This window comes from Cavia porcellus, unplaced genomic scaffold (assembly GCF_034190915.1).
Source record: "Cavia porcellus strain 051 isolate PalLab524CR breed Dunkin Hartley unplaced genomic scaffold, mCavPor4.1 scaffold_1, whole genome shotgun sequence".
Taxonomy (NCBI): domain Eukaryota; kingdom Metazoa; phylum Chordata; class Mammalia; order Rodentia; family Caviidae; genus Cavia; species Cavia porcellus.
This window is the reverse complement of record NW_026947484.1, coordinates 60,185,999-60,210,397: the sequence shown is the minus strand read 5'-3', so window position 1 is coordinate 60,210,397 and position 24,399 is coordinate 60,185,999. Positions and strand designations below refer to the sequence as shown.

At 44.4% G+C, this 24,399-nt stretch overlaps 1 protein-coding gene across 1 annotated transcript in view; it reads right to left on the bottom strand.

Moving 5' to 3' along the window:
• Positions 1 to 24,076, bottom strand: part of Unc13c (unc-13 homolog C) — a 438,787-nt gene extending 414,711 nt beyond the window's left edge. Inside the window, exon 1 of the mRNA XM_003471882.5 lies at positions 21,085 to 24,076. Within this exon, the coding sequence (XP_003471930.2) occupies positions 21,085 to 24,076 (2,992 nt within the window). The remainder of the gene's footprint in view (positions 1 to 21,084) is intronic.
• Between the last annotated feature and the right edge of the window lie 323 nt (positions 24,077 to 24,399).

Sequence of the window (24,399 nt, the reverse complement as noted above, 5' to 3'; positions counted from 1 at the left end):
GAGACAGGACAACCACTCTCTGAGCCTTGGGCTTTATCACAGAGCATCAAAGCCACGAATAGAAAATAATTGTTAAGCTCCAGGTGGTTCCAGAAGAGGGAAAAGGTCTCTGGTCATTAATGCATCAGAATTATTTAAGATAATTTAATCTCTTAAACTAAAATGTGGTTTGAGGACTATAGGTTTAAACTTCAGTAATGTATTTGGAATTGAGTCCTTATGCAAAAGTAACTTAGCAATGTTTCTGAAGAATTTTGGCATATTTAAGAAAATTTGGTATTCACATGCCTTGTATGTTTAATATGTCATATTTTAAAGAATTGCTTAATCACTTAGGAAAGTTCTGTTTAGCAACTAAAGTTCTTAAAAGAAATATCAAATATCTTAATGTATGAGTCTAGTTTTAAGTTTAAAATTGTTTCATTAGCCTCATTTTTTAAATATTAAATCAGAGCCTTGTAGGATAATCACACATGATTGTTAAAATGTACTACATCTCAAATAGAAGATCTAGTTGAACTTAAAAATATAAGGAGCTTTTCAGTGTCTGTGGCTGATAAATTGAATATTAATTTTAAAATAATAATGTAAATGAGTATTTTGGATTAAAAACACTGCCTTCAAAAACCAAAAAAGCCCCCACACTTTAATTCTCCTCACTTTTTGATTGTCTTGCATGGGCCAAATTTTATGCAATATGTGTATATTAGTATTATTTAGAAAGAAATTAATAGTACACACAAAATACCCCCCTAAATGAATGCCCTCCCTTAGCAATACTTCTGCATGCAGCAACCATCTGCCTCTAAATACCTAGTGGGTAGGGCTGGAAACAGACTGAAGGGTCCTTGAGAGAGAGCAGCTCTTCCTAATATGAGCCCTCCATCCCAACAGGAAAGCTTGTGAGGATGGTGTCACACGCTATGTGCACGTGTGTGCGTGTTTGAGAGCAAATAAATCTCTCAGTATTAGACATGAGTTCAGTGGTTTCTCTATCAGATAGATATCTGCTGTCGTATGTCAAATGTTTATACACATTAGTATCATACAGGAGATGTAAATTCATTTTAGTATGTAAATTAATTCAAAATTGCTTTTGCCTGTAACCAATAGATGCTAAAATAGCAACATGATTCTTGATCTATTTTGATTGCTTGCTCAATGATGACACTGATCTAAGCTTTCTACACATATTTCTGAATGATGATCTAAAGAGGAAAATATTACCATCACCCAGTTGCACAGCAGTGGGGAACAGGGGAACAGAGTTCCAGCTGCTGTCTGTGCTCCATGAAGAAGCTGGGGGAGCCTCATGGGGGTAACAGACAGCTACTGGCCACCAGGAACTGGTCGCCCACACAAGTCACACAGGACAACTGGCACAGGGGTACGTAGCACACGGCTTGTCCTCGTGTACTGCTGTCCTGGGAGGCAGAGCACAGCCAGGACGGGCCTTCTGTCCTGACCTGAGGCCCAGGTTAGACACTGCTCCGAGACTTGTGGGGAGCAGCAGGTGGAGCAGAGGAGGCTGCCCTACCTCCCCAGCAGCATGGACAGAGCTGGGCACACCAGGGACTGGCAACCAGCTGGGGCAGATTCATGGTGTCACTGGCAAAGTGACAGGTGTCCTCCCAACTCGGCATTCACAGTGCTGAGAGAATGGGGGCTGGAGGGGTGGCAGAACAGAGCTATAATCCCAGGTATTTAGGAGGCTGAGGCAGGGAATTGCAAATTGGACCAGCCTGGGAGAGTTAACTTTGGCGTGCTAGGATTCTGGGAAACATCTGATTAGCTTGTCACATTCTGACATTCTCACTTTCTTTGGGAACACATACAAGAGTGAAGACACGTAGAAAAGATCCAGGGCCACCCAGGGAGGCACAGCACTGTGCCGGGGCCCTGCAGGATTCGACATAACCAGAAGTCACAGCGCTCTTTAGACTGAGGAATCCATGCCTGCAGCTCAGTCTGCGCAACATTTTCTGGCATCTGATTAGCTCAGCTAAGAGCCTGAGGCTGCTCTGTCCCACCACCACTGTCCTGCTTCAGGAGAGAGCTCCAAAAGGCGCTGGCTCCGGGTGCTGGTCTCCAGGTTGCCTGCCCTCATCCATGCCTCATAGCCATGGAAATAAGTCCCACACCTCTGGATGAAGGATCCAGGACAGGCAACCCTCTGTGGGCAAAGTCAGAGTCCTGGTCACCTCCCAGTGACAGCGATGTGAGTGCTCTGTCCCTGGAGCAGAGCAGTGGGACTCGGATGGAGCCACATGCAGCGAACTCCCCACAGAGGACGAAAGCTCAAGACATGGGTTCCCTAGCAGCCCTCATAGTTCTCATTACCACGAGCTGCACTTCAGTCTGGTTTTATGCACAAACGGTACACATTGTGAGTTTTACAGAGAAAAGCAAAAAGGAGATGGAGTGAAATCGTGTGTGTGTGTGTGTGTGTGTATGTCTGTAACACATGGAGTCATCACACACCATACTGGATCCAGATGTGTTTTCAGCTTCACAAATCTCGAGCGTTTATCTCTACCCCTGTTCCTCCCAATGACACGGTCTGGATGCATATGCACCTGTGGATATTCCATGATGGCTGCTTCACATGATGATGCCGTGACACACAGTACACACACATGTGCTTCCCAGGAGAAACGGCCACGCACTTGAAGGTGGGAATTATGATCAAGTTGTCCTCTAAAGTGGTTGCATCCACTACTGCGCTTCAGGCTGTGTTCTGGGGCAGCCATGCAGGGAAGGCACAGAAAGAGGGCACAAAGTGTGTGGCTGGGCACAGAGACCGAGTTCTTCGCACACTTCCTTCCTTCTCAGTCTCCTCCTGAGGCAGAGCTGTCACATGTGATGATGCCGTACTTCACCGAGGGAAAAGCTGAAGCCAGTGTCCAGGTAGGAAAATCCAAGTCAGTCCCATCACCTCAGAGGAAGCCGTAAGGAGCTCACAAAATACACTGTGTGTAGCTCTCCACATGGGCACACGTGTGTGTGCAGAAATAAAATTACGGTGATGTGCAATGGAAAACAAGTGAGTGGACAAAGCAGGATTTCACCTGTACTCTAAAGATAGTAACTTTCAGTTTGAGGAGATACTGGCATTTTAAAGCACTCAAGAGTTTAGAACAACTAAGGAGACAATGCCCCATGGCACACTAGCTAGTTTAGCTGGCCAAGGAGAGTCAGGGGGTCACTCACATGAATTTCCTTAACAAAGGGACAAATTGCAGAGGTGAGAGCTGGGCTGGGGAGCAACACCCGTGGAGAGGCCCTGAGACTTGGCAGGAAACACAGCTATGCCCAGAGCCCAGCTTGGGCAAGGAGGAAACAGTGAGCTCAGATGGAGCAGAAGAGACCGAGACGGGAATGGAGTGGACTGTGGCAGGACCGGGCTCCCGAACCTCTCTGCCCACAAAGCCCTGGCAGCTCTGCCTGGAAGCCTGCTGTTCTGGAGCCTGGGCAGAGCAGCAGATGTAGCCAGCACCGGGCAGAGGGTGGGGTAGACACTGCCACCCAGAACCAGTGTTCAGTGACAGGCTAGCAAGAGAAGCTGCAGGCACAGTTTCACAGTTCTCTGAGTCTCTTCTTCTCCCTGTGCCCAGGGCAGGATCAAAGGCCTGAGATGGACTCCACCTTATGTAACAGGGCCCATGCTAGAAAACCTATCGTACTGGATACCTCCCTCAACCACACACACAAAGATGAGCGGTTGCAGAAGCATCCTGTGCTTACAAAGCTCAGTGTGGGAGTGACAGGGACTTTGTCCTGGGCTTGACTTCTCGGGGGTGTGCATCCCTTTGCATGATCCAGGTGCTGCGCAAGGACAGGGACACAAATCCATGATCCAATCAGATGCCACTGTGGGTTAATGACGGAGTGAATAAATGGACCTGAGTCTCACTCTGGAGGGGGAAGAGTTAACCCCGACGCTGGCTGTCTCTCACAAACAGACAGACAGATGGACGCTCAACCCAGCCGAGGAGATGGCATGACTCCCAGAGCGGGAAGAGAGGCCAAGGCCCAGTCGGTCATTAACTCTCAGCTACAATGCTTGATGCAGTCCCAGGGGGTTCTGCTTCGGCAAGAACTGCAGATTGGCTGGTGGAATCTACATTTTTAACAAGTGAAAATTGAGTGCTATCTGGCAAGTAATAAAGGGCTCCATACACGCTGTACATTATGAAGTGACCTAACCTGCAGGGCTTGTAAGAAAACCAATGAGAGAATGCGTTTGTGTGCATCACCTCTGTCCACACACACACTGGACTCAGACTCCAGATGAGGACCATCACCCCTACACTACTGAGTTTGAGCCGGGGTGGGTGATTAGGCCAGTGCTTTGCAGATGACTCAGGCTGGTGGAAGAGCTTCCGGTCTTCCTCCACGTAACCTGCTAGGGCGTCTCCGTGCCTCTGGGGAGGCCTCCTGAGTCCTGGCACAGTTGTTAGAGTCTTCCAATTGTTAATCATGCTTTCCTCTGAGGCTTGGTTTGGTCCCAGGAGGTACAGTAGAGCCGGCACAAACACATTTGATGAATGAGGCAGCAGCGACGATGCGTGGCTTTTTCTTGTTCGGCCAGAAGTGTGCCATAGGAATCAGCCTGCTGGAATGCACATCTGTCAGTGCATTCAGTCCCACCCAGGGCTGCAGGCGCTGGCTCCCAGCTCATCAGACAGTGGTGGAGCGATCTCCCTCGGGCTGGGGTCCCAGCTCCTGGAACTCCAGGTAATGTCGTTCTGCACCCTGGAGTCCGAGTGTGGATGTCCTGGAACCACCAGGCTCTTCCCTCTTTCAGAATGCGTTCTGGGCTTTGGGCCTCTGTTCCAGTAACTGGGAAGTTCTCTTGGACCCTGTGCAGTGCCTCAGCCTCTTCTATGGTTTTCTTCTTAAGCATCTCACTCTTGGATGCAAGGACTCCTGAAAGCCCAGCTTTCCTGGAGCGCCTCCCGCTCCCTGCCTGGCTGTGGGCTATTCTCTGCTCCATGAACTGATGCCCAGTGGAACCCATAGGCATCATCCCAACCTGTGGCCTCGGTCACTCTCCAGGCCAGGAGGGAAGTGTCTTGCCCCCCAACCTGGGTTGCCTGTCACACTGGGTCACCCTGTGGTTTTGTGGATTCCGGCCCCTCCTTCCCCACCTGAGTCCTAACCTGAGGTCGGATTGTATCTGTTCTGGGCCCCACCCCCAATTCAGCATTTCATTCCTGGACTCCTCACAGAAGCCTTACAGACCACTCACAAGTGCTATAAAATATTCCTCTCCATTTGCACTTGATGGAAGAACATAAATAACAACTTGAGGGGGAATAAACAAGGCCTATGATCTGAGACTTTGACAGAGCATCCTTTCTCTGCAGAGACTGGATATTTTGCACCACAGGCTTTGACGCGACATTACTGGTCCAAGCCAGACACTGTCATCCTTTACTGCCAGTGACTACTTTAGTTGACAAATGCATTCTGCTCTTAGCTCCCCTACAGAGACATGGAATCCAGATGTACTGCTTAGGGGCCATAAATAACTATAGATTAACTACATTTGTGAGCTCTTCAATACTCCTGTTGTCTTGGTTCCTGGCTGCTCTTTGTATATTATTCATAATTTCTTTTCTAAATTCTGTAATTTTTTATCCATCAAGAGTCCTATTGTTTCCACTTCTTCACCCTTAAAAATCTCTGTGTAGTGTCACCTTGCTGAATTTCCTAAAATGTGCAATGTTTTATCTCGCTGTGTTCAGAGGTCAACGCTTCCCATATCACATCCACTGTAGAACACGGGTGGGCTTTGCGAGCACAGCTTCCTCCCACCTGAGCTGTAACGAATGGGTTGAGCTGCTCCAGGCCAGGATCTGCCACGTGGGCACCAGATGTCACGCAAAGAGCATCTGACACCATTTCCGTCACAGCGGCAGGCACAGCCCGACTCCGCTGCTTTTAGGCTTGGAGCCTCTCTTCTTCTCTGGGATTTGCTCATTTACTTGTTCATAAAATATTTTTACAGAGTAATAGCGAGAGTTAAATATATACTGAAAATGTCTACAGCTGAGCCACGTGTGGTGGATGCCGGTAATCCCAGCACTCGGGAAGCTGAAGCAAGAGGATCACCATGAGTTCAAGGGCAGCCTGGGTTACATAGCCAGTCTAAGGCCAGCCTGGAACACATAGTGAGACCCTAAGCCTAAAAAAGCAAACAAGGATGCCTAGAGCCATGCGGAGTGTGGCAGAGCAGCCTGCCCTCTGCTCTGTTTCCCTCTCTTCTCTGTCTTCCATCTCAGGGCAGAGTGCATCTTTACCCTGTGGCTCTGACTGGGATCTCCCCTTTCTGTGTGTGGCCCTCTGTGTCTCTCTTCCACCTAGGTGCAGACACAGACCTGCTTTTAGTTTCCGGTGCTAGCTCCTAGAAGAATTACTCCTGTGGACCTTAGGGCTCCATCCCCTGCAAGAAATAAGGACCCGATTTTTGGAGACCTGCTGAGCTCCCGATAGGTGGGCTGGCCCACACTACCAGCCTAGCCCAGCCTGTTTAGCTGCCGCGCCTGGCCACAGGTCTGCAGAGGAGGAGCTGGGCAGATCTGGGGTGCCCTCACTGGCCTCTCTGCATGTCTGGAGGACTCTGGATTTCTGCGCCCAGACTGCTGGAGTTCCCTCAGGCTTCCAGGTGCAGTGAAGGAGAGAGGTGGGTTTGAGGCTTCCACATCAGCCTCCCCATTCCCGGCTTCATTTGGAGACCTGCTGAGCGCCCGATAGGTGGGCTGGCCCACACTACCAGCCTAGCCCAGCCTGTTTAGCTGCCGCGCCTGGCCATAGGTCTGCAGAGGAGGAGCTGGGCAGATCTGGGGTGCCCTCACTGGCCTCTCTGCGTGTCTGGAGGACTGTGGATATCTCTGCAACCAGGGAGGGTCCACAGGTTCCTGAAGCACTGCGGCCTGTGGTGAGTACCCTAACCCGGCTGCGATTGAAGAACTGTGGAGCTTCCAAAGGGCAGGTGGGCGCACAGTGTCCCTGAGGCCCAGCTTGTCTGGAACTGCGGAGTTCTGAGCAGGCAGAGGAGGGCCACTGGTTCTGTAGGCCTAATGGCTTGGAGTAGCGCGGCGCCAGAGTCCCAGTAGCTCCAAACATAGAAGGGGATTTTCAACAGATCCTGAGGAAGCTTTCAAATAACACTTGAAACACAGAAATATAGGAAAATGACAAAACGAAAGACCAAATTACAACCTCAAACCTCCAGCCCATCTCAAGAAACCCTAGGAGCGATGTATATAGAAGAAAATATATCCCATCCACCTCATATATCGGACACAATAGCCACTGAAATTGACAAGCAACTCCAGGAAGCTTTAAAGAAATTCAAACTCGAAATAATCTCCCAGATAAAAGAAGAAATGATAAAAGAAATGAAAGAGATTCTAAATATATCTAAAGAAAACACAGATAAAAAATTGGAGGAACTAAACAAAAAGATAGAATCCCTAGACGAGCAATATAAGAAACAAACAGAATACATAATGCAGATGCACAGAGATATACAGGAAATAAAAAACTCCACTGAAAGTTGTAAAAACCGCCTTAATGAAAGTGAAGATAGAATTTCAGACCTTGAAGACAGGATTGCAGCTAGTGAACAGGAAAGGAAAGATCTTTTGAAAATAACAAGGAACCAGGAAACAACAATTCAACAACTGCAAGACGATGCAAAGAAGAATAACATAAGAATGATAGGGATTAATGAAAGAGAGGGAGACAACATGAAGGATGTCAGGAGGATATTTAGAGAAGTAATAGCTGAAAATTTCCCAAGCATGAGATCAGAAACTGACATCAGGATCAGTGAAGCATATAGAACTCCAAACAGTCATAACCAAAATAAAACTACACCCAGACATATAATAGTCACCATCCCAGAAATCCAACACAAGAATAGATTATTAAAAGCTGTCAGAGAGAAAAGACAAATCACTTATAAAGGAAAACCTATCAGAATCACAGCAGACTTCTCAGCACAAACAATAAAGTCAAGAAGAGCATGGAGTGAAGTATTCCAAATCCTAAAGCAAAATGATTTCCAACCAAGACTGATATATCCTGCAAAACTATCATTCAAAATAGATGGTGCAATACGATACTTCCATGACAAAGAACAGCTGAAGAACTTCATGAACACCAAACCAACCCTGCAAAAAATATTGAAAGACAGTTTAGATACACAAAGGAAAAAACCACTAAGCAAAGCAAATAATTAAACAGAACCGAAAGATAAAGATGCAACAGCAGAGAGATAACATTCCTACAATTAACCAGCATTTAACAGTAATAACCATTAATGTAAATGGTCTCAATGCACCAATCAAAAGAAACAGACTAGCAGAATGGATCAAGAAGCAAAATCCAACCATATGCTGTTTACAGGAAACCCATCTAACCCAGAAAGATACTCACAGACTGAAAGTCAAAGGATGGAAAACAATTCTTCATGCAGCAGGAATCCAAAAAAAGGCAGGAGTAGCCATTCTGTTTGCAGACAACGTGAACTTTAAACCAACAATGACCATAAAGGACAAAGAAGGTTACTACATACTCGTAAGGGTAAACTCCAAGAGGAAGAGATAACTATCTTAAATATATACGCACCAAACTCCAGAGCACCCAGTTATATAAAACAATTATTAACAGAAATGAAAACTCAAATTATCAGTAACACAATTCTAACAGGAGACCTTAATACACCACTGACACCAAGGGACAGATCAACCAGACAGAAAATGAGCAAAGAAATAACAGAACTGAATCACACCTGTGAACAAATGGGTTTGATAGACATATACAGAATGTTCCACCCAACAACATCAGAATACGCATTCTTCTCAGCAGTACATGGATCATTTTCTAAAATAGACCATATATTAGCTCACAGAACATATTTAAGCAAATACAAAAGAGTTGAAATCATCCCTTGCATATTATCGGATCATAGCGCTCTGAAATTAGAAATTAATGACAAAGGATACTGCAAAAATTCCGCAAACACATGGAAACTAAATAACACACTCTTGAGTAATCAGTGGGTCACAGAAGAAATTAAAGAAGAAATTAAACAATACCTAAAAGAAAATGAAAATGCAGATACAACTTACCGGAATCTGTGGGATGCAATGAAAGCCGTTCTGAGAGGAAAATTTATTGCACTGAGTTCCCACATCAGGAAAACAGAACGAATACAAATAAATAACTTGATGCTACACCTCAAACAGCTAGAAAAAGAAGAGCAAGTCAAGCCCAAAGCCAAAAGAAGAGAGGAAATTATAAAAATCAGAGCAGAAATCAATGCAATAGAGACTAAGAAAACAATCCAAAGAATCAATGAATCAAAGAGTTGGTTCTTTGAAAGAATAAATAAAATCGATAAGCCCCTAGCCAACCTTATTAAAAAAAACGAAAGAAAAAGCTCAAATTCATGCAATAAGAAATGAAAAAGGAGAAATCACTACAGACCCAATAGAAATACAGAGGATCATCAACACCTATTTCGAAAACCTCTACTCTCAAAAGGTTGATAACACAGAAGAAATAGACAGATTCTTAGAAGCATATGAAGTACCAAAGCTAGATCAAGAGGATATAAAACTGTTGAATAACCCAATCTCTGCTAATGAAATTGAGAATGTAATTGGGTCCTTGCCCACCAAGAAGAGCCCAGGCCCAGATGGATTCACTGCAGAATTCTACAAGAAATATAAAGAAGACCTAATGCCGACACTCCTCAAACTATTCAATGAAATTGAAAGGGAAGCAATCCTTCCTAAGTCATTCCTGGAAGCAAATATTACTCTAGTACCAAAACCTGAGAAAGACCAAACTATAAAAGAGAACTATAGACTGATCTCCCTAAGGAACACAGATGCAAAAATCCTCAATAAAATATTGGCAAATAGGATCCAGCAAATCATCAAGAAGATTATACACCATGACCAGGTGGGATTCATCCCAGGAATGCAAGGATGGTTCAACATACGCAAATCAATAAATGTAATCCACCATATCAATAAAGCCAAAAATAAGAATCACATGATCATCTCTATAGATGCAGAAAAAGCCTTCGATAAGGTCCAACACTTATTCATGATAAGAACTTTACAGAAAATTGGAATAAATGGTCTTTACCTCAATATAATAAAGGCCATTTATGACAAACCAACAGCCAGCATCATACTAAATGGCCAAAAATTGAAAGCCTTTACTTTAAAATCGGGTACAAGACAAGGATGTCCTTTATCACCACTCCTATTTAATATAGTACTGGAAGTACTAGCCAGAGCAATTAGGCAAGAAAGAGAAATAAAAGGGGTAAAGATAGGAAAAGAAGAAGTTAAATTATCATTGTTTGCAGATGACATGATACTCTACATAGAAGACCCCCTAAACTCCATTGAAATACTCTTAGATACAATAAATAAATTCAGTAATGTGGCTGGATAAAAAATCAATACTCAGAAATCAATAGCATTCCTATACACGAACAACAAAATTACAGAGAGGGAAATAAGAGAAACTGGACTATTCACATTAGCAAGCAAAAAAATGAAATATTTAGGAATTACTCTTACGAAAGAAGTGAAAGACTTATACAGTGAAAATTATAATACACTGAAAAAAGAAATTGAAGATGATCTCAGAAAATGGAAAGACATCCCTTGCTCATGGATAGGAAGAACAAACATTGTGAAAATGGCCATTCTCCCAAAACTGTTATACAGATTCAATGCAATCCCAATAGAAATACCATCAACATACCTTATAGATCTAGAGAAATCACTCCTAAATTTCATCTGGAACCAGAAGAGACCTAGAATCGCAAAGGCAATTCTAAGCAGCAAAGACAAAGCAGGAGGCATCACAATCCCTGACTTGAAGTTATACTACAAAGCAACAGTAGTAAAATCAACATGGTATTGGAATCAAAACAGAGCTGAAGATCAGTGGAATAGATTAGAAGATACAACCACAACTACGAACACACTCAACCACCTTATTTTTGATAAAGGAGCCAAGCAGGTTCACTGGAAGAACGACAGTCTCTTTAATAAATGGTGCTGGAAAAACTGGCTCTCCATTTGCCGAAAACTAAAGCTAGACCCATGTCTATCACTATGTACTAAATTAAAATCTAAATGGGTCAAAGATCTGAATATTAAAACAGAAACACTAAATCTATTGGAAGACAAAATAGGTAGAAACCTTGGAGACATAGGAGTAGGTAAAGAATTCATGAACAGGACTCAAACCGCACGGGAAATACTTCCCAGAATCAATAACTGGGACCACTTCTTATTAAAAAGTTTCTGCATGTCAAAAGAAATCTCCAGCATAGTGAAAAGAAAACCCACAAACTGGGAAAAGATTTTAGTGAACTCTCTCTCAGACAAGGACCTCTTGTCTAAAACATATAAAGAATTAAAGAAACTCAGACCTCCGAAATTCAAAGATCCAATCCAAAAATGGGCATCTGAGATGAATATGCAATTCTCAGATGAAGAAATGCAAATGGCAAATAAATACATGAAAAAATGCTCATCATCATTGGTCATTAGAGAAATGCAAATTAAAACCACACTGAGATACCATCTCACTCCTGAAAGAATGGCCAGGATCAAGAAAACCGACAACAAATGCTGGAGAGGCTGTGGGGAAAAAGGAACTCTCCTGCACTGCTGGTGGGAGTGTAGACTGGTACAGCCTTTGTGGAGATCTGTCTGGAGATTTCTCAAAAAGTTGGGACTGGAAATCCCATTTATTCCAGCTATTCCACTTCTAGGCATATTCCCAGAAGAACTGAAAGCATCATACCACAGTGATATATGTGCACCTATGTTTATAGCAGCACAATTTGTAATCGCCAGATCTTGGAAACAACCCAAGTGCCCATCAACTGAGGAATGGATAAAAAAGTTGTGGTATTTCTATACAATGGAGTATTATTCAGCTATAAAGAAGGATCACATTGAGATATTTATCAATAAATGGGCACAGCTTGAGATCATACTCATAAGTGAAATAAATCAATCTCGCATGTGTGAATACCGAATAGTTTCCCTAATGTAAGTAATGATTCAAATATATAAAAATATGTGGTAATCATGATTCCCCATTAGGTGGCCTTGAAGCCTTATAAAGTTTTCACTCATTAATTAGAAAGGCTTTATTCTGAGCTTCTTGATATGAAAATATTTGAAGCTAGAGTATATGAAGTTTTACCCAAATATTTCAAGGAAAAAGACACTATGGTAACTACTATTAAGTCAGGTTATAAGGTGGTGAAGTACTAGGTTATTGAAACAGTCATGCTGTGACCTCTATTGTTATATTGTTATGTCCTGTTTTATCTCAATCTCCCCCTTATTGTTTCAAAAAAATTATTTAGTCATTTCTTATGTTTGTCTTAATTAAAGAAAAAATTCAAAAAAATTAGGATATATAAATAGTAACTCTTTTCGATTTCCTATTAACTTGTTTTGAAGTCCTGTAGTACTCCCACGATCTTGTTTTGACTGATTAGACTCTGTTCCATTCTATATGATAGTATCAAGTTTGAAGACATAGGCAACTACTTTGAAGACAATAAGATTCACTAAGATACCCATTCTGGTTTGACTATTGTCTTCTTTGGAAGTCCTGTAATGTTTACAATGCCTAAGTTTTATTGGTCTTGTTCTCTACTGTTTTGTCCAACTTTATAATATCTAATAAGATAGACAATTCTTTTTAAGGAAACAAGGGACAACGTTGATAACCATTGTTGATAAACTTGTACTCTGTTCTACACCATGTGCTATGTCTATCCTTGGTATTGACTGACAGCTTTGTTTTGCCATATTTGACTGTATTCTTCCCCCCCCCAAAGAAAGTAATAAGCACTAAGGAGTAATAAAATCCAAGATGTGTAAATTTTGTTGTAAAAAAGAGAGGGGGAAAAAAAAAAAAGAAAAAGAGCTCTAACGGATATAACAGCAAGTGTGTTTGGGGGTGTTAAATAGCTGACTTTATCAATGTTTTTGGAACATTGAACACAGCTGTTTGCAGTCTCCCTGTTTGAATGTCCACCTTGTGTTCTTTGATACTGTGATTTGAGGAACTATTTTCAAGAAAATAGTGTGTAATCTACTAGCAGGTAATTTCTTACTGTTATGGTTTTTTGTTTTGTTTTGTTTTGTTTTGTTTTGTAGTTCTGTATTGCGTGTACCCTTACGCCGCTTTGGTTTGTTTTGTGTTTTTCTCTTTTTCCTCTTAAATTAAAAAAAAAAAAAAAAAGAAATAAGGACCCCACTTGTCCTGCGCCGCCTTACTAAAGGCCGCTGGACCACTGCCCCCTCACAGATCTCCCCCTACTCCAGAAGAACAGTCAACAAAAGCTAGAACAAATGCAGAGGCCCCATCTACCGCCAGGCAAGCAGGGGGCAAAGGGAGTGCGCATGGCTGGGAGGACAGGTGTGCAAATCTTTGCACACTACCGGAGCTAACAGCCAGAGTTTTCGAGGAACCCCCACACCCCAATAAACAGATAATTTAACCTGACTAAACAATGACCCAGGGGCCCGACCAGCTAGTCCTTAAAAGGAGAGAGGCGAGCAGCAGCGAAGGGGCTCAGCAGCTCTGCTCGTGAGGGCAGCACCAGTCCATCATGCTGAAGCATCACTTCTGGCAGGAAGCGCTGGGACATGGAGAGAAGGGAGCACTGCACTCCTGGGGAGGGGAATTAGGGCTCGCAAAAATCAACAGCATCTCCACATCCAGGCATTTCCCCCAGAGAAACGGGAATCAGCGTGTGGAAGAGGTGTGCGCACCCCAAGTTCCCTTTGACCCATTCACAGTGGACAGATCTAGAGGCCCCCAAGTCCTCCTGCAGAAGAAGCAGAGGCAGAAGTAGGGTGTCCTGTCACCCAGGACCACCGGGATGGACCAAGGACCTGCTCTACACAGATGAGCCAGGCCTGGAAAGACACACGCTGGAGAGCCCCCCCGCACAAGAGTCAGAAATCTCAGAAGCAGCACAGAGGAGTGCATTACATTTTTAAAACAATAAAAGTATATCATGGCTAAGTCAGAGTATTAAAAACAAACAATACTAGGCCAAAATATTTTTACGGAGCATGCATTTTAATAAAGTATTTTTCAAATGGGCGACCTTCTAGTATTAACAGTGCTGCCACATTTCCTTTAAAGAAAATTTACAAAGAACAAAGAAGAGAAAAGAAAGATGGATGGAAAGGAGGGAGGGATGGAGGGAAGGAGGAAAAGATGCAGGAAGAAGAGAAAAGGAGAGAGAGCAGGAGAGAGGGAGGAGAGGGAGGGAGGGAGAGCGAGAAAGGGGGGCAAGAGAGAGGGAGAGAAGAGCCCCACTTAGAAAATGGATAAAAGTGGGAGGATGGAGAGATATTTGTGGGCAAAATTTCCTGATTTCTATAGCGACTCTCCTAGCGCTTTTGAAATAGATGATTTCCAGAATGTTCTAGTTACACACATCCTTTAAGAACTGATGCACTATTTCTGATTTAATCGTAAAAATGGTTGAGTTCTCCTCATAGAATGTAATAATCTGCCATTAGTTTTTAAGTGAAAAGAACCATTTACATGCTTTCTTAGACTGATCCCCCACATTTAATGAAAAGAAGAGGTGACAGAACAGTGCACAGAGGGAATATGTGCTGCGCACTCTTAGCGAGGTTAAGACATCCACAGAATGGTGTCAGAGTTGGACGCCATCCTCCCGGCCCTGCGGGTTAGACCTGGATTTGCAATGAAGTGTGAGGGTACCACGTTGACCTCCACTGGGTTGTATGAATTCACAACCCCAACAACAGAGAGGGTTCAGTGTGAAATTCCTCAAAAACTGAAAGCAGAAATTCCACCGTACGCAACCAGACTTCCTCTGGTGCTTTCTGAGAGTTAAAGTCCTGTAGTACAGGACGCACGCATACCTGTGTCTACGCCAGCATAGCTCATGGCAGCTGAGGAACGGAGTGGTCTACGTGTCTCTCAACAGAGGAGCAGACAGAAGCATGCGCTTATACACACTGGGTTCTACTCAGCGGTAAAGAAATCATGCATAGAAAAAGAGGTGGACCTGGAGCCTGGAGAATACGATGAAATAAGCCAGATATAGAAGGTTAAGTTCACAGGACTTCTAATGTGACAATTCTAGAATGCATGCAATTTAAATAGCAGATTTACAAAGGAGCGGTGGGGAATGGGGTGACCTCTGGAGATGGAGTGGAATCTGTGACTGAGAGGACGGGGTGGGGAGTAGAAACAGCCCAGATGTGAGCTGTGTACTGCCCATTCCCCAAGATGAACCTGACTGCTATGCACTGAAAACACACACTACCCATCTTTACATGATAAAGTTGGAGAAGGGCTTTTGGTAACTGGGACAGCAAGGCTCCAAAGCTCAACTGAAATACGAATTCTTCCTAGACGTCAAGCCTGGAGCTAGGTAAACACAATGAGACTTGGGAGATACTTCATGGTCTTAGAAAGAAGGGCTAAGACGGCTTTCTTACAGACGGGGCTCCCGAGCCCAGTGGGAGGAAGAACACTTCCATTCACAGTGATGACTTTCCTAGTTGAAATAAAAATTTCAGTACTATCTTGAAGTATATTTGATCAGGAATACCTGTGAGGCACAGTGCTGTGTTCCTCTAGTGCCAGCACTCTGGGAGGCTGAAGCAGGATGATTGCTAGTCCAAGCCTATCCTAGGCAACTTAGTGATTTAAAGGGACCAGGTCTTAAATCCTAAACAAATAAGCATTAACAGCTCTTCCTGGTCAGGCACAATAGAGCAAATTTTAGTCGCAGCAACTAGGGGGACTGCAGCAGGAGGATCACAAGTTCAAGGTCAGCTTGGACAATTTTGCAAAACCCTGTCTCAAACTTAAAAAAAAACACAACTCACAAAGGTCTGATGAAGGAGCTTCGTGGTAGAGTGCTTACCTAGTACGCGTGAAGCCCAGAGCTCAATCCCCAGTGCCACACACACAGAGGTCTTTCTGTCATATATGTCACAAGGCAAAGCTAGGCATAGGATGCAGGGACACATGAGAGTGTCATATGATTTCAGACAGACAAAGAAGATTTATATGCACAGGAAGTATCGGAATTATTGCCCTCTGAAGAATGGGAGAGGCTGTCTGTTCTACTTTTTAACATTTAAGTCATATTTTAACTGTTAGAGAGGAACATAACATTATACATCAGTGCCGTGCCGTGAGCTGCTTCGGTACATGTGTACACTGGATAAAGTTTCAAGCAGCTTAAACATGATGACCACTTCAAACACCCCCCATCTCTCCATGAAGAAGACTTCAAAGCTCTTCCTGCTGGCTCATAGAGACAGCCGTGCAGTACTTAACTGTCCCCTGAGTCTCCTTACTGAGCCATCTCAGGCCCAAGCACCTTTCTCCTCCTGTAACTGGGTCATTTTGCTCCATCCCCATCTCTGTCTCTGGTAATCGCTACTGTGCTAGGAGACCCACCCCTGTCTTTGAGGCTCATTTCAGTCACCAGAATGACCTCTGTTCTGTTGATGATTTGACTAATGGCAGGATTCACTCCGTGCTCACGGCTGAGTGGGGTTCCATGGTGTGCCTGTATCCATGTTCTGTCTGTCCAGGCATCAGTCCGTGGATGCGTAAGTTCTTCCTATTTCTTGGCCACTGTGCATAGTGCATCAGCAAACTTGGGGCACCTGAGTCTGTTTGACAAACCTTGCTTTACTTTCACTTTATATTTTGTTTCTGCGTGGTTTTAATTGTGCATGGGTGTGCTTGTTGTTTTATTATAAGGGTTTATATTATTACACCAGCAATTTATGCAAATTTCAATACATATTTCTGGCCTCCCTGCAGGTCACAGTGCTCAGTGATTTGATAATTTGAAAACATCACCCCAGGAACCAGACCCCGAAGCTCCTCGGATGATTCTAACAGCCAGCCAGGCTGGGAAACACGAGGTCCCACACTCTAAAGCATCAGGTTCAGGAAATGTGTAGACATTTAATTTTCTATTCTTATTTGAGAGCCAACATGTTCTAATGAAGTCCCATTGCCATTTAGAAAGCAAGGCACACCCCGTGATTAAAAGAGGATAGTAATCATGCTGATTACCAGTGTCAGAGTGTCTTGTAAAACAAGATTTTTGTGTTGTTGGCCAGAAAAATTACTTCCGACAGACTTTGGGCTTCAATTTCAGGCGGAGTGCGCTCAGATTTCAAATCTGCATCTGCACAGCTGTTAACTGCACTAACTGTGGTTCATGGGATTTACTTCTGAAGAAAAACCTGACACAGGAAAACTGGGAATGAACTCTTTCATATCAAAGCTTCAGTGTGGCCTAACTTTTAAGGTTTTTCACATCAGCACTAATTTCTAATGAAAATCCTGGAGTTGAGACAAATGTAGCAGCTGGCTTTTTCTTCATCTTTAATCACGTTTTCCCAGCTTAAAGCATTAATACTGAGCAACCTGTGACCAGGGGCAGGACGTGGCTCTGGAATCAAATGCACGGGTGCTGCAACAGGAAGAAGAGTGAAATCGGCTGCACGGTGTGAAGGGCCCGGCGCGGAGCAATGCTTCTGAGCTCGCCAGGGTCACACCTTGCCCTTAGTGTCCTTAGGCACTTCGTTGAGACATTAGCCAGTGCCCAGAAATGCATTCCCATCTCTGTGCAAAGCCCCAGTCAGGAACCATGCAAAGGAAAGGACGAGAAGGACAAGACCCTGCTCCTGGTGACACTTAGGAAGAGAGAATGAGACGCACATCAGTACAGGGAAGATGTGCGGGGAGCTGGAAGGCACAGTCATTATTTCCACGTGATGAGCAATGATGTAGGGTTAAAGTAGGGTTTGGAAGGTCTCCACTGTGGCATGGAGCTGGAACCATGACACAATCAGTACCACCCCACAGCCCCATCGAGGGAGGATCCTGAGCTCATGGGGGCACCACTGCCCATGGGCCCCGGGGATTTCCTACCCTACTGGGATCCATTTAGAGTCAAGGTTCTACCACCAAATATCCAGGCTTACCAGGGATTGGCTTTTCTTGTCTTCTGGATCCTGATGATAATAGCTGGTATGAAAAACCGGGATGGTTGACCTGACTAACTTCACAAAGCTGTGTCAGGAAAGCAGCACCCCATGGAGTTTTACAGCAAGACCTTTATGGTCCAATCAGGCAGGTCCATAACGGGAGTGATACCTGGACACCATGGAGAGAAAACTCCACTGGCATCCGCCCAGTACCAGCAAGCAGATGGCCGTGGGCACCCAAATCATCATGCCCATTCTCACTCGCTGCGGGCGCTGCACAGGGGAAGGGCCTGGAAAGCGTCCTCCTCTGGCTGCCCTTCCTTTGGAAGCATATTGCCAGCACAGGAGGGAAACTGCCTGGCTGCTGCCAAGGGAACCAAGATGGCCTTTATGATCTAGGCGACCGCAGCCTCCCAGGTAGTCAATCTGGTGCCTCTCAGCCACCAGGGAGCATCTTAAAGTGATGCACGCTGATTTCCTTGGGGTGGGGATACACAGCAAATTCCACCTTCCAGCAGAAGATGCTCCAGAGGACAGCAATGACCCAGCTCCAAGAGGGTAGCAGGGTCTGAATCTCCATGGCCAGGCCTCCTCCTACATCCAGGGTATGGTACAGATTGCTTCCTGTCTGAGGAGTCTTACTTCCATAGCAGGTGGTTCCTCAAGTACATCTGGGTTTTCCAAGAAGTGTCACTGGGTGACTAGGCTTGGTAGTTGAAGGACCATTACCATAACAACCTACTCTGTAGAGGATTTTTAGAAATTTAGTTATCATGTTTTTAGTACTAGGGATTGAGCCCAGGACTTGGCACATGCTAAGCAACTCTTCTACCATTGAGATATATCTCTAGACCATTGTAATTTATTTTGAGACAGAATCTCACTAAGTTGCCCAGGATGGCCTCAAACTCATGATCCTTCTACCTCAGCCTCCCAATTAACTGGGACTGCGGCTGTGCACCAGCAAGCCCAGCTTTCATTTTTAATTCATTTTGTTGTATATAAAGTTTACAATATAATAAACTTACAATATAAACTTATAATAAAATATAAGAATACTTATTACTAAGTAAAACCGATTACTAGCCATAGAAGTAAAGAGAATTAACATATGACAGTCACTGTGCACAGAGAGATGACAATGTACCTGTGTAACATCACAATACAGTGACTACTCTTACCTTCGGTCATCGCAGTGTGCATGGGGGCCCCAGGCTTGCCTCCTCCTTGACCCCACTATGTTGTGTCCTGTCCTCTACACCTCCAGCTGCCCTCCACACCATCCCCCATGATCACTGTTTTATTTCCTATCTGTATATTTAACTCTCATTTTTTCTTGGATTCCACATGGAAGGAAGATCTTAGGTCTGGCTTATTCCATTTACCAGAATGTTCTCTAGTTCCATCCACATTACAGCAAATACCAGGATCTCCTGACTTTTTGAAGGTCAATATCTATGTTCTCCATTTCCTCTGAAATTTGTGATGTTTCTGTTTATGAGATTCCTCATGTTGCAAACATATATCTCAGCCAGATGACATTAGAACACATAGTACATCACATAATGTACATGTACATAATGTACATCACAGCACACACACCTACAGACACACACAGAGTTTAGCCTTGGTATATCCTAGAGGAGACCTCCATGAACTAACAGCACATAAAGAAACTTCTGGCTTCCATCCCTAGGTATTATTGACTGAGTTTAAGTACCAAGGACATCTAGCTTGGTATGAGATAGATATTTTTCTGATATGAGATAGATATTTTTCTAATATAAACTATACTCATATAACACTTGAGTATTTGCATTTTCAATTCAGTTTTAGATATAGTTGAGAACTATTCCCTCTCTGAACAAAACAACGATACAATCCAAGCAAATCACACAGGCTGTATTGCATTATATGAATGGGTTTTTACAGCAAAAAATCCTAGTTGTTTTGATTGTTTTAGGGCTTGAAATGGTTTCACAAACAGGTGCTCAATTATTCAGTAACCTACACATGTCTACAAGAAAACAGTCTGGAGGAACATTTGATCACACTTTTATCAACACAGAGAAGCCACAATCAACTCCTGACTTCACAAACTACGTGACATTATTTCTTAAAGTAAATAACATTTTGTCATATAAATACATGCCTTTATGAAATGTAACAAATATTTTAAAGGGGCAATGCCATTATTAAGAACTATAATAATAATATAAAATCATTAAAATTAAATTACAATAAACTATCCCCGAAATATAAAATGAGTTACTGAGTGTATCACCCAAAACTGCCCCTCCACCCCAGGAAACTAAGACTTGGGTAAGCGGCTCTCCTCGTTCCCATGGCGAGGAAGAGACTTGCACTCTACACCTCTAAGTCATCCTCAGAGAACAGTCTGTGCCCATCCAGGAGTGACCTGCGCTCTTAGTGGTATCATTCTTCACTAGTGGCATCAGTCGGGGCAACCTGTGGGACCTGTGGGGCTCACGACAACTGGCTAGGCAGACCCAACTCTTCAACTAAGTGGAGTTTTGCTAGGAGGAGCAGTGGAGTTAGGGAGTTCATCTTCTCAAATATTTTAAGATTCATGACATCTCATCTGCACAAATCCCCTAGAACTACAGCGTAGCCCATGGGCTGAAGGGGAAGCCTATTGTTTCACTCTTCCTTCCCTGCATACCTGATGTCACAGAGTTGGTTTGTATGAGCTAGGGTGTGTGCCTAAAGCTAACAGGGGAACCATGACCCACAGCTGGTAGGGTCATATCTGGGCTCGTTTCAACATGACCTATCTAGAATATAATTTTATCTTAAATCATCAAGCCCCACTTGCTGGAAGAGCTACCTAAATGCAATAAAATCCTTCTCAGAACAAATACGCAAACTCATTGCAAGTAATTTCTTTCTCCCAGATAAACCCAGGACATGATCTAAAGCATCTCTACTCCACATTAAAACACAACAAGCTCATAATCCAGAATGGAAACATGAGTACCTCCAGCCAGGATCTTTTCTTCTAGCTCCGCCATCTGCTTCTTATAGGCCCTGAGCGCTGCTTCTTTGAAAGAGGGACGGAGTCTCTTTGGCTTGGTGATTTCCACTGGCTGTTCAGCAATGTTTTGGTTTTCATCCTCTTTTATTTGCATTTCAGCTGCTGGCTGGGTTACAGGCTCTGGCTCCCCTTCACTGGCCACCTCCTCTCCCTGCCCATCATAACCCTCATCTTGTGGGGTTTCGTATGGTGTCTCATACAGAGGGGGCTCATATTCCTGCATGGGTTCATCTGTCTCAGTACCACTAGTCCTGTTTTCCAGCTTGGCCAGGACTTGCTCCATCACTTCAACATAATCTGTCTCATTGTCCACCACTGGCTCACTGTAGTCCTCCTCATCCTCTGCTTTGTAGTAATAGGGCTCTGTGTAGACATCTGAGTCAAGGGTAGTGCTGGACTCATTTGCAGTAGACTGAGACAGGGTCCTAAATCTCCCCATGAGGGAGGAGCCACTGTCCTCACACCCACTGAGACTTTGCGTGCTTTTGTTCCACACCACCTCCAAGGCTGACTTGGCCCTCTGCAGCGTAGATCCAAATTTGGGGAAGCTGAAAGTCTTGTCAGAAAGATCAATGCTTAATCGGCTATGCCAGGATTTCGGTGGGGCATCCTCCGAATCATCACTTTGCAATTCACTCTGACTTCGATACAGCATGGACAACTGGCTTTGGTTTTGGTAGAGTTCATTAGAATTAGCTTCTTGGTAAGAATCATACTGATCAACCCACTGGCCATGGGGCTCATTATCTAATCCAGGGCACGGGGACGAATTGTCATCTTGGGTAAAGTCGTAGCTTTCAGAGTCATCTTGAAGGTCACTGTGGCACTTTCCTAGGTCCTCTAGGTCTTTACTGAAGACATCCATCTGTTGGTCAGACAGACTGTTCGTGTCATAGTCAAGAGCTTCCTGAGTGAATGAATCCAGGCCTACATCAGTTCCTTGTTCCCCCTGATTCCATTCCTTCCAGGGAGAGAGATCCTCATGCAGAGAGAGCTGGGAGTCACTGTAATGACTCTGGTCGGCAGACGCACATGCCATGCTATTACTCATTCCACTGTCCACAGTTTCTGTGTTCTGAAGTTTGCCTTGCACTTGGACACCTGGAGCACTCCCGCCCAGATGCTGGTCTTGAGGACTGTCATACAAGGCAGGTGTGCTCTCCTGTGTCCTTTGCCACAGTTCCTTGTCCGAGGATGACAGAAGGGAGCTCCCATTAGTTCTAGCAAAAAGTTGATTTTCTGAAAAATCTTCAGAGTAAGACTGACATAATTTGGAAAAATCTGATTCAGAGTGGCTTAGTTTAGCAGTGAAAAAATCACTCTGTGAGTGCCAGAGAGGCGTGGCACCTGCATATTGGGCTACGGTTTGCCTTTCCAAGTTGTTTGATTCTGGCAATTGTGAAGACATTTTATCATGATCTGGTTTGCTTGAAATTCTGCTGCTATTCACGGTTTTATTCTTAGATCTGGCACTGTGAGGTTTTGAGCCTGACTTGGAAGTGCTCCCCTTGGTTGGAGGCTCTGGCTTAGAAAGTACAGCATAACTATTCCTGTTGAAGTCAGATTCCAGCTCCCTGTCACTGTCACCAGGTGAATGCCAACTGTTCTTCTTTACTCTGGGCTCTGGAATAGACAACTTCATGTCCATGCTTTCATAGGTCTGGGAGGATGGGATCCCTTTGTCTTTTCTCTCTCTGATATCGTAAGTCAGAATATCTGATGAGACTCCAATGCCTGTTCCTTTGAGTTTGTATGATTTTTTTAAGACAGAATCCCTCTGCTGAGGGGTTTCAAAGTACACGAGTATGGGTCGAGGTTTAGCATTGGGACAGTCCCTTTGGTGTCCCACTCTCTGAGCAAATTCAATTTTTACAGAATTTGGAGCATCTGAGAAGCCCATTTTGTCTGTCAGAAGCTGGTACACCACACTTTCAGCATATTCCAATCTCTCCTCAGGCACATTCAAGAACCGCAGGCTTGCCTTGCTGCCTGTGTGACCCAGGCATCGGATGTAGTCATGGATGTCTCTGGTCTCCCTCCGGGACTGCACGAAGCCTGTTCGCAGCTGCTCAATCTCACTCTGCACCACCTCTACGCTGCTGGAGATCTCATCGATGGACAGCCTCAGGGCATCCACGTGGCCCCGCAGCTCAGACAGCTCTGTCTCAATCTGGCTGATCCCCTGTAGCTCCTTGAAGATCATCTCCATAACATCATGTGTGTGGCTGAGGCAGCCAGAGGAGCTGAACCCCGGCTCGAGGGCGGGGGTCTTGGGGCGGCGAGCAGTTCTGTCCAAAGACTTGCTCCTTATGCCCCAGGTCCTCTTCACAGTGCTCAGCTCTGGGTCAGAGGAGACACACTCCTGGCTCTTTTTCCATTTCCGGAGCTTCTTTAAAGCCCCTAGTTTCAGGCTGTGCAGGGTGCGCTCCCCATCAGAGCTGCCCTCAGAGGGTGCCAGGCTGCTGGAGCTCTTCCTACTTCGCCCCACTGGCATGGTGCACGCTGGGTGGGAATGGTCCTCCACACTGCTCCTCAACTCATTTAAAGATTCTGAGTAGGAGCTCTCCACAGAGGACAGCTCTGGAGGCAGATTCTCACGGTCACTGCCGGTCACATGAATGTTTTTCTGCAGGCCATTAGCAATCGCAACTCGGTAACTGAAGGTTGGTGAGAGGGAAAAGTCTTTGTTCGCCTCGCCCTGCTCAGCAGGTAAGTTGCGAGTGGAGGAACACTTTGCAATTCTCTTCACTGTGCTTTTCAGAGTATTAGAAAAGGTGGGAGTTTTGGTCTGGCCAGCAGTAGGAAAATCTTGATCCTTTTTCTGCTGACGAGTCTCCTTTTTTTTGGTTGTATTTCCCACTTTCTTTGTAAACATTCCTTTGCAAAGCCTATGTATATAAGGTAAAATCAAACTCTTGAAAAGATTAGCCACCATGGAGAGCTATTAGCTTTTCCTCTCCAAAGAAGCAAGCAAGGTGTCAGGGTGAAGCTCTGTGTGTCCAAGGCCAGCATCCTGCTCAGATGGTCTCTGAGTCACTGAAGGTGACAGGGAGGGCAGACATGGCTGTCACACTGTCAGAGTCCCCAAAAATCCAGATGCAGAGCTCTGCTTATGAAAGACATTCTCTCCTGAGGGAGGAGTTTCATGCATTCCTCTCATTTCTGCATAACTTCATGAGGGTCTGAAAAGAAGAAAATTTAGAATGACTATCAAAATTCAACCCCCAATTTATCCTATTTCTAGCACTTTCCAAAAGT